The 17,259-nt window shown below is 42.3% G+C and overlaps 1 protein-coding gene across 1 annotated transcript in view; it reads left to right on the forward strand.

The window, feature by feature from the left end:
- The first annotated feature begins 501 nt into the window (after positions 1 to 501).
- The window catches only part of ARFGEF1 (ADP ribosylation factor guanine nucleotide exchange factor 1), a 119,927-nt gene continuing 103,169 nt past the window's right edge, over positions 502 to 17,259 (forward strand). The window contains exon 1 of the mRNA XM_060202294.1: positions 502 to 650. Within this exon, the coding sequence (XP_060058277.1) occupies positions 527 to 650 (124 nt within the window). The 5' untranslated portion in view covers positions 502 to 526. The remainder of the gene's footprint in view (positions 651 to 17,259) is intronic.

Raw genomic sequence — 17,259 nt, forward strand, 5'->3', positions numbered from 1 at the left:
AGCTCCGGGCGGGCAGCGCCGCCGCCGCCGCTTCCTCCTCTGCAGCCGTTTGGCCGCTGCGTGACGCGTCGTTTCCTCCCAACATGGCGGCCGGGGCAGGTCGGCGGTGATGGAGGCGAGTCCGCGGCCGCGGCGGGTGCTCATCCCCACGGTAGCTCGGGCAGCCCCGCTCTCGCCGGGCCTCTGAAGCCGCGGCCGCCTCGGCCCTCGGTCCCCAGCGGACGGCCGCCCGGGCTGGGCTCCCTCGCTGCCCCCGGGCCGGAGGGGCGAGTGCGGGCTGGGGGGGCGGCCCGAGAAGCGGAGGTCCGACGGACGCGGCCCTCGAGGGGCGGCCTCTCGGCGGGCGCGGCCGACATCGCCCGCGCCCCTCGCCCGCACCGCGGCCGGCCCCGCTCGCCGGCTCCCCGCCGACGCGGCCGCTGCCCTCCCCGCCGCCTCCCCTTCCTCCCTCCTGTCGCCCCCCTGCCCCTCCGGCCGCCGGGAGCCGCGGGTCCCACGAGCCGCCGCCGCCGCCGCCTCCGCGTTCATGTATGAGGGCAAGAGGACGAAGAACATGTTCCTGACCCGGGCCCTGGAGAAGATCCTGGCCGACAAGGAAGTGAAGAAGGCGCATCACTCCCAGCTGCGCAAAGCGTGCGAGGTGGCCTTAGGTGAGCCGGGAGGAGGCCCGGCGGGCGGTGGCGTCCCCCCGGGGGCCTTGCTCGCGGCCGGCCGGCACGTCGGCGGGGTCGACCCCCGGGACCCCCTGGCGGAGCCCTCGGCTGCCCGGCCGGAGTTGACAGCAACTCTGCGTGCGGGGCAGAGGCGGCTGGAGCAGGAAGGGCGGCCGGCAGGGCTTGGGGATCCGCCGGAGAGTGGTTATTTATTTATTTTTAAATTTTTTGTTTATTTGTTTACGTATTTATTTGTCGGTGAGGACTAGGATACACCCCCCCCCCCTTTGTGGTGAAAGCAGGGGACGAGCTGTTGTTTGATTACTTTGGAAGTCGAGGCGGAGCGAATTGGTCAAGCTCGGGCGTGGGAAGGGGGCCCGTAGCAGGATTTTTTAAATAACTTCATATCGTTTGGCGTGGCACTTTGGGGGCGGGGGGAGATGGGCTGGAGTGGCCTCCTGGTTTGACAGTCTGGAGAGAGGGATTTCCAGGAGGTGCAGCTCCTGCTGACATCTCTCCGCCTTCCGCCACAAGGGAAAAAAAAAAAAATACAAGAGAGTAATATTGTATCTGACTGGGCTGACCTGGAAGAACAAAAACAGAGGTTAAGAGGTTGGGGGGAGGGGGTGGCGGCGGCTGCATAAAGGGCTGGAAGGAAGAGCATTCAGATGATCTGGCTTTAGTGACAAGGAAGGATTTGAAATGGGGAAAATGAAAAAAAAAAAGACAATGACACCCACCCGCCTCACGTCTGGGCAGTAACAGCTGCTCTCAAGCTTGAATTGGATTTATAGTTCAGTCGGACAAGATCTAGTGTAATTAAGCCCCAAGCAGGGTAAATCCAAACAATAACTGTAGCAGAGACCGGCAGATAGAGATTGCTCAATAGGGAACATTGACCCACTGCATCCAGCAGAGATGAAATTGTTGACGAGACCAGGACACTTAACACAAAGACAGATTCCTAATGCTTATGATTAGATAATGCTTATGCTTAGATCAAATTGATGAGAAAATGAAACTTGTTAAATGGGCGTTAGGGGGCAAAAATAGGTGCTCATGAAGGAGGGGGAAAATCTGGAATAACTTAAATGTATGCTAAAGTAAAGAACATAAAAAAAACAACTTTTTATTAAAAATAAGTACCTTAGAAATTTCCTGAAATAAGCTGTTAAGATTTCCCCTCTTTGGACCCTTAAACGTGGTGATATGGGAAACACCAGTGAAATTTCAAATAACATTTTTTAAATCTAGTATGATGGACCTTAGTTTTCTGGTTCCTCTTGGATCAGAAGTTTACCTTTTGTCTTGTAGCCAGTGGGAGATTCGTAGGTGTATGAGAAGATATATATTCCTGATTGGAATTATTAAATTGAAGTTGTGGAGTAATTTGGAATTTCTGGAAGACTTTTGAGAGACGTGTTATGTGTATGTTTATGAATAACTTACGGGCTAAAGAGCTTAGGAGACATGAGATTTGAACCAAGGTTTTCGTTTTTGAGTTGATTTTTCCACGTTAGGATATTATTGTTATAAGTGATAGGCTGTGTGAGTAGAGCATGCTATGTTTGTTCCTTTTGGAATGCTAGCACGGGTGTGTGTGTGTGTGTGTGTGTGTGTGTGTGTGTGTGTGTCTCCATGGTCCGTGCACATGCCACCAGAGTGCTTACTGGAAGGAAAATCTGGGAACCTGGGTTCAAACTCCAGTTCTGTTACACTGCAATATAGTCAAGCCCCTGGTCCTAAATGCTCTTCTCTGTGAGATTGAGGTGGTTGTATAGTTGCTCACCTCTAATGTGCCATGCATGTGAACACTTCAGGTGACTGTCACTGTTGCTTTTACATCTTCAGAGGACCTAAAACTTGTTCCTTTTCATTTCTAGATGTAGGTACCACTTAGTAGTGTGTGCATCAGAGAGACAGCATTTTCTGTTACAGATTTTACCAACTTTCACTGATTTGCTCCTTCCATTCAGTTAGAAGCTAATGAGCAATATGACTGTTCGGGCAGGGACTGAGCACCAGGTTTTTTGTTTTATTTATTTATTTTTTGGCTTGAGATGGTAAGACTTTTTCTCATGGTTGCATAAAAGTTACAAAGTGACACTTGGCCCACAGAATCTCTTTGAACAAACTCACTGTTGTTACCACCCAAAAGTAAGTTGATAGGGAAAACCCATTTCATCTTTACAGAAAGTAAAATCTTGGAGTAAGATAGTATCTCCAACAGTGTATTTTTTTTTTCCTGCCAACTGTTACAGACCTCCCTTTTCCTTTTCACTCTTGAGATCTGAACCAGACACACTTTGATTTCATGATAGTCTATGTGGCTGCCAGGCAGAACGGTAAAGCACACTACTTTGGTCTTCTTTGGCCTATAGGTTGTGAGTATACAGGAGTCGGAGGGTGAAGCTTCAGAGATGGGTGTTGTAACAACCTTTCTAAACTGCACCTGCCAGTGCCCAGCTCCACTGGCACTGTCAGGTATTCAGTGTCTGCTGTGGATCTGAAGACAGGCAGTAAGCAAGAAAATGCATATTATGTCAGAGTTTTCACCCTTTTAAAATTTAAAGCCATTTTATTGGCATATGAGATGGTTCAGAGGGCTGGTATTCACAATTAATTGTCACCTTTTAGCATAATGGCCAATTATAAGTAGGTTTTCATCACTAGAAAGCGTCTAGACTAGGGAAGATTTTTACTTCATTAAAACAAAATTGATTAGCAGAAATGCTACATGAAGGAACTTGTATTTTCACAAAAAGAAAAGTTAATAATGCAACCTTTGAAGGGTGTGCAGTTGTTTAAAATTTAAAAAAAAATACTTTACATGTCATACTTTTCTTATTTTGAATTTAAGTGTGCTTGAAAAAGAAGAGAAAGGCTCTCACAGACATCTAGAAATCTCTGTGCAGCCCACAGACTGAAGAACAGCTCTAGGTTGCCCTCTCTTGGTACCTGCCCCAGTCAGAGTCCTCTGCAGCGAACACTGAACTCTGCAGAGTGAGGCCTTCTTGCCTGCCCTAGCCTAGCTTGATCCATGCCTGCTCTCTAGAATCCTGATTTTAAAAATAGCCTGGCCATCTGCTGGCAGATGAGACAACAGCTGAGCTATTTTTAGTTTCAAAGAATTTAAGATTGTTGAGGATTGAATTTGAAGGTAACATTGTTTATCTTACAGGGTGGTTGTGGTTGGGAAGTTTTCCAGTCAGGTCTCTTAAGTTTCAATTTTCTTTGATGTTAGGCAATAGCTAGTTCAACTTCTTGTAGCATCAGATATCTTTTAAAGTTACTCTGCGATTGTTAGAGTTGTTCAAGATTGGGAACTGGCACTTGTATAGAATCAGAGTGAAAGTAACAAGAGAACGATTAGAGGTAACAGCAGTATAATGAGGCAGAGGTAGGATGAATTCACTACCAAGAAATAGGAGAATGATGGAAAAAGGATTCTTTAGGGAGCCAGTTTTGTGTCAGTCTGTGAATTTGTACTGCTCATAATTTAACTCGATTCTACTGTTTTATGGCCTGCTACCTATAATTTCCTCCAGAAAAGGAAATATTAATGTAGGCTTTTTTTTTTTTTTTTTTTTTTTTTTTACACAAAACTCACTTCCTTCTGCCTCTTCAATCCCAATCTTAGTTTGGTTAGAGATGCTATAAAAGAAAAGCATATAAGTGAAGGGAAATTGTCTTAATTGCTTTTGGCCTAGGTTTTGTGCCACTTTGGTGATCTTATTACTTTTTGTTACTCTTTACAAAGTTATGCAAAAATAACTTCTCCACGGTAATACCTTGCACAAAGTGAATATTTTAATTATAATGTAGGCACATTAGCAAGTATCCTTTCACACCTGCTTTATATCTAAAGTATGGGTATTTTGGTAAGCCAGACATTCTGAGATATCTAGGAAAGAAGAGTATAATGGGAAGAATAAGTGAAATCAGGATTCTAGAGCTGGAGAGGTAGCTCACCAGATGTGCCTTGTCATCTGTATGGTCCAGGCTGGAAACCAGGCACCACATGGAGATGTCAAGGCACCTGGGAAAGCTTCAGCAATGTCGTTTTTTTTTTTTTTTCTCTCTCTCTCTCTCTCTCTCTCTGCCTGCTTCTCTCTTAATGAAAAAATTCCCTGAAATCATGCATATAGGAGGTCCCAACTAAAAAAAAAAAAAAAAAAGCTGGGGTGGGGGGAAATAGAGAAGTTAAGATCAATATTCCATTAAGTTTGATTTGAAAAAGCAATAAAGTTTGGGTCATAGTTTCCACAATGGAGATTCACAATAAACATTAAGATAGTTAAAATTCTGAAAAGTCCTTTAAGAAGCCTACTTGATTTTGCTTATTGAAGTTTTCTCTAAATTTGACTCTTGTGTCTGTCAATACTCTAGGAAAGGTTGTTCCTTGGAATTTACTTCAAGATAGTATATAAATGTGTGTGGGGGGGGAGGGGGAGCCTGAGGGGAGGTGGGGAGAAGATTCAGTAGCCCTAAGTGCTGATGAGAGCATTTTCCAGAAAAGTTTATATGCTTTTAGGAAGCAGGAGTCCTGTTGACAGGAGGGAATATATTTATCAGTTGCAGTGCTTACTGACTGTGTGTGAACACAGGTAAAGAACATTTTTTTTTTTTTTTGCATATGTGAGACCCTAGATTCCACCTCCAACATCGCATGTAGCTGAATGGTGCTCATGTGTCTCATAAAATAACTAAATACATTTTTAAAAGAAGAGGGGCTAGAAGATAGCTTACTAGGTAGGGCAAGGTGTGTGCCTTGTCCTGTATGTTTCCCGCGTTCAAGCCCTGGTGCCACATGGGAGTGTCACAACATTGAGAGGAACTCTGGTATGGTGTCTGTCCTCTATCTGAATTAAAAACTTGGCCTGGGAGTGATGAAATTGAGCACATGGAAGACCTTGGTTCTGTCAAAAGGAAAAGAAGTGACTGGGATGAACCCTATCAGGATCAGAGGATTGTTTGCTGACCAGCTCGTTCTCTCCCATCCTGTCCAATGACAGGCATCTGGTTGTCTCATCAGTGTATTTAACTTGTAGTAAAGTGTCTGCTGGTAACTCTTTTTCAAAACAGAATAAAAATGCCGTGTGGGGAGTCGGGCGGTAGCGCAGCGTGTTAAGCGCAAGTGTTGCAAAGCACCAAGGACTGGCATGAGGATCCTGGTTCAAGCCCCCAGCTCCCCACCTGCAGGGGAGTCGCTTCACAAGTGGTGAAGTAGGTCTGCAGGTATCTGTCTTTCTCTCCCCCTCTCTGCCTTCCCCTCCTCTCCATTTCTTTCTGTCCTATCCAACAACAGCGATATCGATAACAATAATAACTACAACAATAAAACAACAAGGGTAACAGAAGGGAATAAACCATAAATATTTGAAAAAAATGCATTGTGAATGGGAATTATTTGGGGGCATGATATTTGGAATAATATTCCTCACAAAATGGAAGAGGATATATTTGGAAAGGGAAAGTACATGGCTGACTGACTGGCACATTGACGATTACCTGTATTCAGGAGCCGGACCTTGGTACACCTGGTTGAGCACACAGTGTGCAAGCCCCTGTTCCCCGCCTGCAGGGGGAAGCTTCATGAGTGGTGAAGCAGTTCTACAGGTGTCTCTCTGTCTCTCTGTTTCTTTTCTTCCTTTCTTTTAACCAGAGCACTGCTCAGCTGTGGCTTATGATGGTTCAGGGGATTGAATTTGTGACTTTGGAGCCTCAGGCATGAGAATCTCCTTGCAAAACCATTATGCTATCTGCCTCTGTCTCCCTGTCCCTTGAGTTCTCTGTGTCTATCTAAGGAACAAAGAAAGAAAACTATAAATGTTTATTTGAGGTATTTGTTGAGCTAGTATGTACCAGATACATTTCCAGTGCTGGGCAGATAGCAGTGAATCAGTCTTTCATGAAGCATACATTCTAGTAGGTTGAGACTGACAGTTAAAAAAAAGAAAGAAAACTAGTGTATTTTATATTGCTAGATTGCTACCTGCAGGAATAGTTGAGAAGACTAAAGGGAGAATGACAGGAAGTGCAACTTCAGATAGAATTATCAGGAGAGGACTCACTAAGGTGACATTTCAGCTGAAAAGTGACAGAAGAGATTTAACTGTTCAGATGCATGGATGGAACAGAGTGGGGACAGCCAGATAGATGTGCTTGATATATTCTAGGATGAAAGGAAATTTGTGTAGTTGGGGGGAGAGGAAGCAGGGAAGTGACTTTGGATTTTATTCCATTAATGATGGAAATCACTGAAGAATGTACTGTGCAGTGATGGTAGACTTACAAGGCCCAGTCTGGTCAGAAGTTTGCAGGTTAGGCTGGTAATGGTAGAAAGAGATAATTTGGTTGTATTTGTGGTCTGTTTTAAAGGTGTTAGTGGAACTTACTGATGAGTTAGTTATATAAAAATTTTCTAAGTTAAACTTGGGTTGTCAGAAAAGTCATGATGTTCTCTGTTGCAAACATGTGTCGTGACTTTTAACAGTCCAGTGTAGAAATGGTATTCACCATGATGGGAACACCAGAGCAGAGCTTTGGGCAGAAGTGGTGGTGACGTCACGGTGGTGGTGTATGTTCCTATATTAAAATTAAAAAAAAAGAATTTATATTTACTTGATTTTACCAGAGCACTGGCCAGCTTTGGTTTATGGTAGTGTGGGGGGACTGAACCTGGGACTTTGGAGCCTCAGGCATTGGAGTATGTTTGTATAACCATTATGTTATCTACCCCACCCTATAGTAAAACTCTTAACATTTTTCCCCCTCTAGGTAGGGACCAGGACTTGAACCCAAGTCCTTACACACTGCAATGTGTGCGCTCAGCTGGCTGCGTCACTGCCCAACCCCTACAGCTAAACTCCTTTGCCATTCCCCAACTTCAGGCATCCACTGGTCTTTATTTTTTTCTCTTTGGAGTTTCCTTTCCTGGACATTTCACATACGTGCAGTCTTCACAGATGGTCCTGTGTGCGTGGCTCTTTTTGCTCAGCAGGCTGTTTCTCAAGAGTCATTGATGCTGCCGCACGATCAGTATCACATTTCTCTGAATTGCTGGGCAGTGTTCTGTAGTGTGGGTAGTTACTACATCTTGATTGTCCACCAGCTAATGGGGTTTCATTCCAATGAGTGTTACTGCTATGGGTATTTGTGAGTCAATCTCAATCTCTCTCTCTCTCTCTTTTTTTTTTTTTTTTTACTTTTTTTTTCTTTATTGGGGAATTAATGCTTTACATTCAAAAGTAAATACAATAGTTTAAACATGCATAACATTCCCCAGATTCCCATTTAACAATACAACCCCCACTATGTCATTCATCATCCTTCATGGACCTGTATTCTCCCCACCCACCCCAGAGTCTTTTACTTTGGTGTAATACTCCAATTCTATTTCAGGTTCAACTTGTGTTTTCTTTTCTAATCTTGTTTTTCAACTTCGGCCTGAGAGTGAGATCATCCCATATTCATCCTTCTGTTTCTGACTTATTTCACTCAACATGATTTTTTCAAGGTCCATCCAAGATCGGCTGAAAACGGTGAAGTCACCATTTTTTACAGCTGAGTAGTATTCCATTGTGTATATATACCACAACTTGCTCAGCCACTCATCTGTTGTTGGACACCTGGGTTGCTTCCAGGTTTTGGCTATTACAAATTGTGCTGCCAAGAACATATGTGTACACAGATCTTTTTGGATGGATATGTTGGGTTCCTTAGGATATATCCCCAGGAGGGGAATTGCAGGGTCTCTCTCTCTCTTTTAAAATATCTTAAAATTTATTTAGATGGAGACAAACTGAGAGGGAAGGGGGTATGTGTGTGGGGGAGACATCTGCAGCTCTGTTTCACACCCAGCTCATGAAGAAAGTTTACACATGCACCAACAACTATCTCCTGTAAACCATTAATCCCTCCAATTAAAAAGGAAGAGAAGGGGGCCCATGTGGGTTAAGTGCACATGATGCAAAGCACATGGACTGGTGTAAGGATCCCGGTTCAAGCCCCTGGCTCCCTACCTGCAGGGTAGTCTTTTCACAAGTGGTGAAGCAAGTCTGCGAGTGACTGTCTTTCTCTCCCCCATTTCTGTCTTCCCCTCCTTTCTCCATTTCTCTCTGTCCTATCCAACAACAACAGTGACAACAATAACAATAAATACAACAACAAGGGCAACAAAATGAGGGAAAAAAAGGAAAAGAATGACCTTTGTAGTGAGAAAAGCATCACTGTTAAGAGAAAAGGGCAAAGCAGACATAAATGCAGCAATTGCATTTCACTGTAGATAAATGATTTCAGTTCTCTTTGCCAAATTAAATTGACTTTATCAAATATGCGCACAAGTGCTTTTTTTTTAAATTATTAACAACAGATAGAGAGAGAGCAAGAGAGAGAGTGAGTGAGCACATCACTCTGGTAAATGAACTCAGGACTTCGTGCATTGAAGTCTACTGTTCTTCATGCTGTAGCACCTTCTGTCCTGCAATATATTGTTTTCAAAGAAAAAAAGAAATAACCATCCTACTTTAATGGAGTAAAGTAGGTTGATTTTTTATGGTATTTGTGTATGGTGTGTTAATAATGACATCTTTGAGTTCATGCAAAGGATCATTTTATCGTGTTTGTGTAAGAAGCCAGGGAAATTGTTGTATATTTCTATATGCATCTTTCTAATATTTTAAATAAAAATTGAGAGTAAGGTCTTAATTTTTTTTCTTTTTAGTTGCCACTAGGCTTATTGCTAGGGCTTGGTGCAGACACTACGAATCCATCACTCCTAGCAGCATTTCTTTCTTTCTTTTTTTTTTTCCCCCCTTTTCATTTTATTTAATAGGCAGGGCAGAAATTGAGAGGAGAGGGGGAGATAGAAAGGGAGAAAGGATGATAGAGGCACCTGCAGACCTGCTTCCCTGTTGCTGAAGCATCCCTCCTGCAGGTGGGGAGTGAGAGCTTGAACCCAGGTCCTTGTGTATAGTAATGTGAGCACTCAGCCGGGTGTGCCACTGCCCATCCCCTGTACTCATTTGCTTTAAAAGTAATTATAATTGACTTTTTAAAATATTGAACAGTGTTTTCTAGAACTGAAATAAAGTGAAATAAATCCAAAGAAGACCATTAAATTATTAAAATATTGGGATTTAAGAAAAGTCATGCAAGTATATAAACATAATTATTTAGTAATGGCTGTGATTTTCAGTTTAGTGGTCTCATTACTTCACATGCATTTTCTTTATATCTTGTGTTTTCTTCCTGCCTCGTATTTTAGTAATTAAATGTTTCTGAATTTGGTGACATTAACATTTAATTTTTGCTGCACAGATTTTTCTATTTTTGATCCTGGCAAAATTAATGGAGTGTTGTGTATGCAGAAGTACTTCAAGTAAACTAGAATTGAACTTGCTAGGCTACAGTATGGTCACTTAGAGCTTTTGTTCCTTATGTAAGAGAGCTGTGAATCTTGTACAGCAGAGTGTTGAGGCAAACAGGATGGGGTTGTCTCCTGTTTAAACTTACTGATTTTTATTGTTTTTCTATAACTTCCTCTTCATATTCGCAATTTTTATTATAAAATGGAAACATATACCTGGGAGTCAGGCAGTAGCGCAGCGGGTTAAGCTTAGCACGTGGCATAAGGCACAAGGACCAGCGTAGGGATCCTGGTTCGAGCCCCCGGCTCCCCACCTGCAGGGGAATTGCTTCACAGGCGGTGAAGCAGGTCTGCAGGTGTCTATCTTTCTCTCCCCCTCTCTGTCTTCCCCTCCTCTCTCCATTTCTCTCTGTCCTATCCAACAACAACATTAATAATAACTACAACAATAAAAGAACAAGGGCAACAAAAGGGAATAAATAAATAAATAAATAAATGGAAACAAAACATCCTCTTCTAGGTCAGATAGATATGCTTTAGTTTTCTGTAAGTTTTGATTTTTTTGGTCTGGCTTATTAATGTATAATATGTGGTTTGTATGTTAGTAAGTTTAACTGAGAGATGCTGTAAAGTAGGTGCTAATTAATCTGGAAAACATTCTTTTTTTATTTTTTTTTATTTATTTTTATTTTTTTATTTTTTTATTTAAGAAAGGATTAATTAACAAAACCATAGGGTAGGAGGGGTACAACTCCACACAATTCCCACCACCCAATCTCCATATCCCACCCCCTCCCCCGATAGCTTTCCCATTCTCTATCCCTCTGGGAGCATGGACCCAGGGTCATTGAGGGTTGCAGAAGGTAGAAGGTCTGGCTTCTGTAATTGCTTCCTCACTGAACATGGGCGTTGACTGGTCGGTCCATACTCCCAGTCTGCCTCTCTCTTTCCCTAGTAGGATGGGTCTCTGGGGAAGCTGAGCTCCAGGACACATTGGTGGTGTCTTCAATCCAGGGAAGTCTGGCCGGCATCCTGATGACACCTGGAACCTGGTGACTGAAAAGAGAGTTACCATACAAAGCCAAACAAATTGTTGAGCAATCATGGACCCAAAGCTTGGAAAAGTGGAGAGGAAGTATTAGGGAGGTACTCACTGCAAACTCTAGTATACTTCTGCTTTCTTACTTTGGTGCCATACTCCAAACTCAGTCAATTTCTGCTTTGCGTTTCTACTTCTTTTTTTTTTTTTTTTTTTACATGCATAACATTCCCCAGATTCCCATTTAGCAATACAACCCCCACTATTTCATTCATCATTTTTCATGGACCTGTATTCTCCCCACCCACCCACCCACCCCAGAGTCTTTTACTTTGGTGTAATACTCCAATTCCATTTCAGGTTCGACTTGTGTTTTCTTTTCTAATCTTGTTTTTCATCTGGAAAACATTCTATCAACATTATTCAGTCAGCCATTCTATTGCCTAGCACCTAAAGTGGCATGTGATGGGATTGAGTTTCCATTGGCTGTTTGTTTATTTGTTTATTTATTTCTTGATGTTCTTATTCTGACCAGAGCACCCCATAGCCCTGTCTATTTGAAAGTAAACCCTAAGCCGAGGCATAGATGCTACATAGGTGTCAAAATTTGGGCCTTCTCTATCCATTTAGAAAAGACATGAAAGGGAGCTGGGCGGTAGCGCATTGGGTTAAGTGCATGTGGCGCAAAGCACAAGGACTGGCATAAGGATCCTGGTTCGAGCCCCCGGCTCTCCACCTGCAGGGGAGTTTCCTCACAGGTGGTGAAGCAGGTCTGTCTATCTTTCTCTCTCCCTCTCTGTCTTCCCCTCCTCTCTCCATTTCTCTGTCCTATCCAACAATGACAACATCAATAACAACAATAATAACTACAACAATACAACAAGGGCAACAAAAGGGAATAAATAAATAAATATAAAAAAAGAAGAAGAAAAGATATGAAAAACTGGTTCATGGATCCAGATTTTCCTGAAAGGAAGTCCATTATGTTAAGCAGTATAGACTGCCTCACAGATAATTTAAGTCTGCTGTTGCTAAAGTTGGATACCAAGTTCTTTCCGATTAGTGATATATAAAACCTATTTTTTGATCAAGTATTTTCTTATGAGTGGATCCAGTGGCTGAAGATAACACATTGTCTTGAATATTATAGCTAACATGTGCACACTACTGGGTACACCAACAACTAGCCCTTTAAGTTTTGGTTTCCAGTTGTTGGAATGTAAGAAATTATGTAGGGCCAGATGGTGGCATATCTGGTAAGTGCACACATTACAGTGCACAAGGACCTGGGTTCAAGCCCCTGGTCCCCACCTGTAAGAGGAAAGCTTCACGAGTGGCAGGGCTGCAGGTGTCTTTCTCTTTCTCTATCTTCCCTTCCCTCTCAGTTTCTCTCTGTCTGTATCCAATAATACATTTAAAATAAAATAGTATTTAAAAATTATGGGTTTTTTTTGTATTAACACCTTACTAAATACATGTATGTGTTCCTATTGTTTTCTAGTATTCCTTGAGACTTTATTTAGACACTAATGTTATCTGTAAATAGGAAATGTTTTATTTCTTCCTTTTGTTTTTACTTTGCTTGTTGCACTGACTGGTATACTTAGTATAAACTTGAAAATTGAAATGGTGAGAAGAGACATCTTATCCTGTTCCTAATCTTGGGAGAAAGCTGTTATTGGTCAGTAAGTTTGCTGCTTGCTATAGTGTTTTTGTAGCTATTAAAGGAGCCACCACCAAGACAGAGAGTCACCTTATAGAGTGGATGAAGATCTTTACAACGTATACCAGACAAAGGGCAAATAACCAAAGTATATAAAGAATTTATGAAACTCAGCAACAACAGGAAAATGACCCCATCCCCCCAAAAAAAAGAGTTGAAGATATAAACAGATTTCACCAAAGAGATCTAAAAGGCTAACAAACATGAAAAATGTTTAGATTCACTGATTATCAGAAAAAAGCAAAGAGAAAAATTAGACTACTTTAAAGATTTTTTTTAAATTTATTTTTTATTTAAGAAAGGATAAATTAACAAAACCATAGGGTAGGAGGGGTACAGCTCCACACAATTCCCACCATCCAATCTCCATATCCCATCCCCTCCCCTGATAGCTTTCCCATTCTCTATCCCTCTGGGAGCATGGACCCAGGGTCATTGAGGGTTGCAGAAGGTAGAAGGTCTGGCTTCTGTAATTGCTTCCTCGCTGAACATGGGCGTTGTCTGGTCGGTCCATACTCCCAGTCTGCCTCTCTCTTTCCCTAGTAGGGTGGGTCTCTGGGGAAGCTGAGCTCCAGGACACATTGGTGGGGTCTTCAGTCCAGGGAAGCCTGGACGGCATCCTTATGGCATCTGGAACCTGGTGACTGAAAAGAGAGTTAACATACGAAGCCAAACAAATTATTGAGCAATCATGGACCCAAAGCTTGGAATAGTAGAGAGGAAGTGTTAGGGGGGTACTCACTGTAAACTCTAGTGTACTTCTGCTTTCAGGTATATATTTTGCAGTAGTTTATGGATACGTGTGAACATATGCTCTCTCTCACAGAAACTGGTGTATATCTAGGTTATGGGACTTTGTTAGAAAGTGAACCACCTGGGATGGAATTAGAGTATACTGTGAAAGGAAAGGTCTCACCTGAGTAATGAAGCTGAAGGGTTGTCATTCCACACGCGAAGTCTCTGGACACAGTCTGAGCTGAAGCATGTTGAGGTGGCAGTCGTTGTGTTGACTACTTTAATATTAAAAAAAAATTATTTATTTTATTGGATAGGACAGAGAGAAATTGAAAGGGAAGGGAGAGGGAGAGACATACTCAACACCTGCAGACGTGCTTCACCCCTTGTGAAGCTTTCCCCCTGTAAATGGGGACCAGGGGCTTGAACCCATGTCCTTATACACATAATGTGTGCACTTAACCAGGTGTGCCACCACCTGGCCCCATACTACTTTATACGTGTGAGAATGTCATGTATTAGAAGAGACGATCACAGGACCTAGTGGGGGTTGTATTGTTATATGGAAAACTGGGAAAAGTTATGCATGTCGAATGTAAAACATTAATTCCCCAATAAAGAGATTAAAAAAAAAAAGAGAGAGATGATCACAACAAGTGTTGGCAAGGATGTGAGGGAAAGGAACCCTTCTGCTGATGGGAATGCAGACTGATCCAGCTGCTGTGGAAAACAGTCTGGAGACTTCTCAGAACTCTGGAAATGGACCTGTCCTATCACCTGGCAGTTTCTCTGCTGGGGATATGGATATATATGTATATGTATATGTATATGTATATGTATATGTATATGTATATGTATATATATATGTATATATATATGAAGCAAAATTACCATCTGAAAAATCTGAGTATATCTATATTCATAGAAGCTCAATTTGTGGTAGCCCAAACTTGGAAGCAACCTCGATGCACAACAACGAGTGGCTAAGAAAGTTGTGATCTTGAAACACAGTAGAAGAATACTGTTCTAAAAATTATCTCCTTTACCTCATCTTGGACAGAACTTAAAGGAATGTTAAATGAGATAAGCCAAAAAAAGTAGGACAATTACCAGATGAACTCACTCATAGATGCGGCTTAAGAAACAAGGACAGAAAGGGAAAACACAAAGTTAAACTGGGACTGGGTGTGGTGTATTCTACCAAATCAAAGGACTCTGGGAAAGGGGAGGGACTGGAGGTGAGGGACTGGATAATGCACAGGCGTCATCCTGTGCAAGGTGGTGGAAAAGGACACAAGTTGAGTGTAATGTTTTGTGGACATCAAAGGGAGATGAGAAATTGTACCCATGTGTCAACAGTTGTACTGTAACCCACTCCCCTCCCTCTCCACAATAAAGAAACAAAAGTTTTTTTTTTTTTTTTATTGCTGCGTTACTCAGTTTTCATCATGAATGGATGCTGAATGTTGTCAAATGCTTTTGCTGCAATGATTGATTTTTCATCTTTAGCCTATTAACATGGTGAAATACATTGGTTTTTTTTTTTTTTTGTATTGAATGTGCCTTGCATCCTTCAAATAATAACTGAGTATGACATATAATTCTATTTATAGCTTGCTAGATTTTACTTGCTAATAATTTCTTGAGTATTTTACATCTGGGTTCATGAGTTATATATATTGTTTTGTACTTTCTGTAGTATCTTTGTCCATGTGATGTAGTTCTGACATTGTGGGGGGAAGGGGGGTCAGGCGGTAGCGCAGCAGGTTAAGCACAAGTGGTGCAAAGCGCAAGGACCAGCATAAGGATCCTGGTTTGAACCCCGGCTCCCCACCTGCAGGGGACATAACATGGAGAGAACAGTCTCTCACGGCACTGGGAAAACTAGATGCCCATGTGTGAAAAAAATGAAACTGGATCAGTATCTTTTTTTTTTTTCCTCCAGGGTTATTGCTGGGCTCAGTGCCTGCACCATGAATCCACCGCTCCTGGAGGCCTTTTTTCCCCCTTTTTGTTGCCCTAGTTGTTGCAGCCTCGTTGCGGTTATTATTGCCATTGTTGACGTTGCTTTGTTGTTGGATAGGACAGAGAGAAATGGAGAGAGGAGGGGAAGACAGAGAGGGGGAGAGAAAGACAGACACCTGCAGACCTGCTTCACCGCCCGTTCTGACATACAACTACTGGAATTGGGTCATATTTGACAGGTTAAGGATACAGTTCTTAACAAAGCTGCCCTTCCTTCCTTCACTTCTTAACTAGCCTTAACCAAGTATTCAGAGCTTTCCATTACTCTCTCTTATTCCCTAGAACTACTTAAAGAACTAAGGAAAGTGCTATAGCTAGAGTTAGTTTGTCAGAAAGGATGCAGATCAAGGTCATCTGAAAGAAGGGCCCCAAAAAGAGAAGTCTGGGAAAGGCTGAGATGGGCAAAGCTTCCGCTTGTCTTTAGGTTCCATCACCCTCTGACACAGCCATCTGTATTATCAAACAGAGTCTTTTAAAAAAATTTTCTTATATTTATTTATTTTCCCTTTTTTGGCCTTTTAAAAAAATTATTGCTGTAGTTATTGTTGTTATTGATGTCATCGTTGTTAGATAGGACAGAGAGAAATGGAGAGAGGAAGGGAACACAGAGGGGGAGAGAAAGACAGACACCTGCAGACCTGCTTCACTGCAGGTGGGGAGCCGGGGGCAAACGGGGGATCGTTACACCCGCAAACAGAGAATCTTAACCCCCAGCTTTAGGGCTTCATTGTGTAGTGGCAGTTGATTAACTCATTAGCCATAGGATTGAGCCCAATCTGTAACCCCTTCATGAGCATGTATGCAAGACTTTATTTTAGGATTCTTGTTTCCATTCCATTCATCTCTGTGTTAGCTGACTCTTAGTCCCAGTAGGACAGTTTTGATTGTGTAGCATTTATAGTAAAATTGCTCAATTTATATAATTAGCTTTTCAAAATGATTGAGATAGACAATGTGAAAATCAAGATGTACACTGTTTTCCCCATCACCAACCATGTGATCTTTTTCCTCCTTTAGACAAACACTAGCACTATTTCTAGCACGTTGTTTCAGTGAGGGTTCATATACATATATTGCTTTGAATTTTTCCTCTGTGTCTACTTTAAGTTGAGGCCTTATACTTCTATCCAAAAATCTTGGTATTTTGTTAATATTTCATGCTTTTAGCTTTCTTTCTTTCTTTTTTTTTTTTTATTTAAAATGAAAGGAGACATTAACGAAACCATAGGATAAGAGGGGTACAACTCCACACAATTCCCGCCACCCAATCTCCATATCCCATCCCCACCCCTGAAAGCTTTTCCATTCTCTATCCCTCTGGGAGTATGGACCCAGGGTCATTGTGGGTTGCAGAAGGTGGAAGGTCTGGCTTCTGTAATTGCTTCCCCACTGAACATGGGCGTTCACTGGTCGATCCATACTCCCAGTCTGTCTCTCTCTTTCCCTAGTAGGGTGTGTCTCTGGGGAAGCTGAGTTCCAGGACTCATTGGTGGGGTCTTCAGTCCAGGGAAGCCTGGCCAGCATCCTGATGGCATCTGGAACCTGGTGGCTGAAAAGAGAGTTAACTTACAAAGCCAAACAAGTTGTTGAACAATCATAGATCCAAAGATTGGAATAGTGGAGATGAAGTGTTGGGGGATACTCACTGCAGACTCTAGTGCATTTCTGCTTTCAGGTATATATTTTGCCCTAGTTTATGGATACGTGTGAACAT

This window comes from Erinaceus europaeus, chromosome 1 (assembly GCF_950295315.1).
Source record: "Erinaceus europaeus chromosome 1, mEriEur2.1, whole genome shotgun sequence".
Taxonomy (NCBI): Eukaryota; Metazoa; Chordata; class Mammalia; order Eulipotyphla; family Erinaceidae; genus Erinaceus; species Erinaceus europaeus.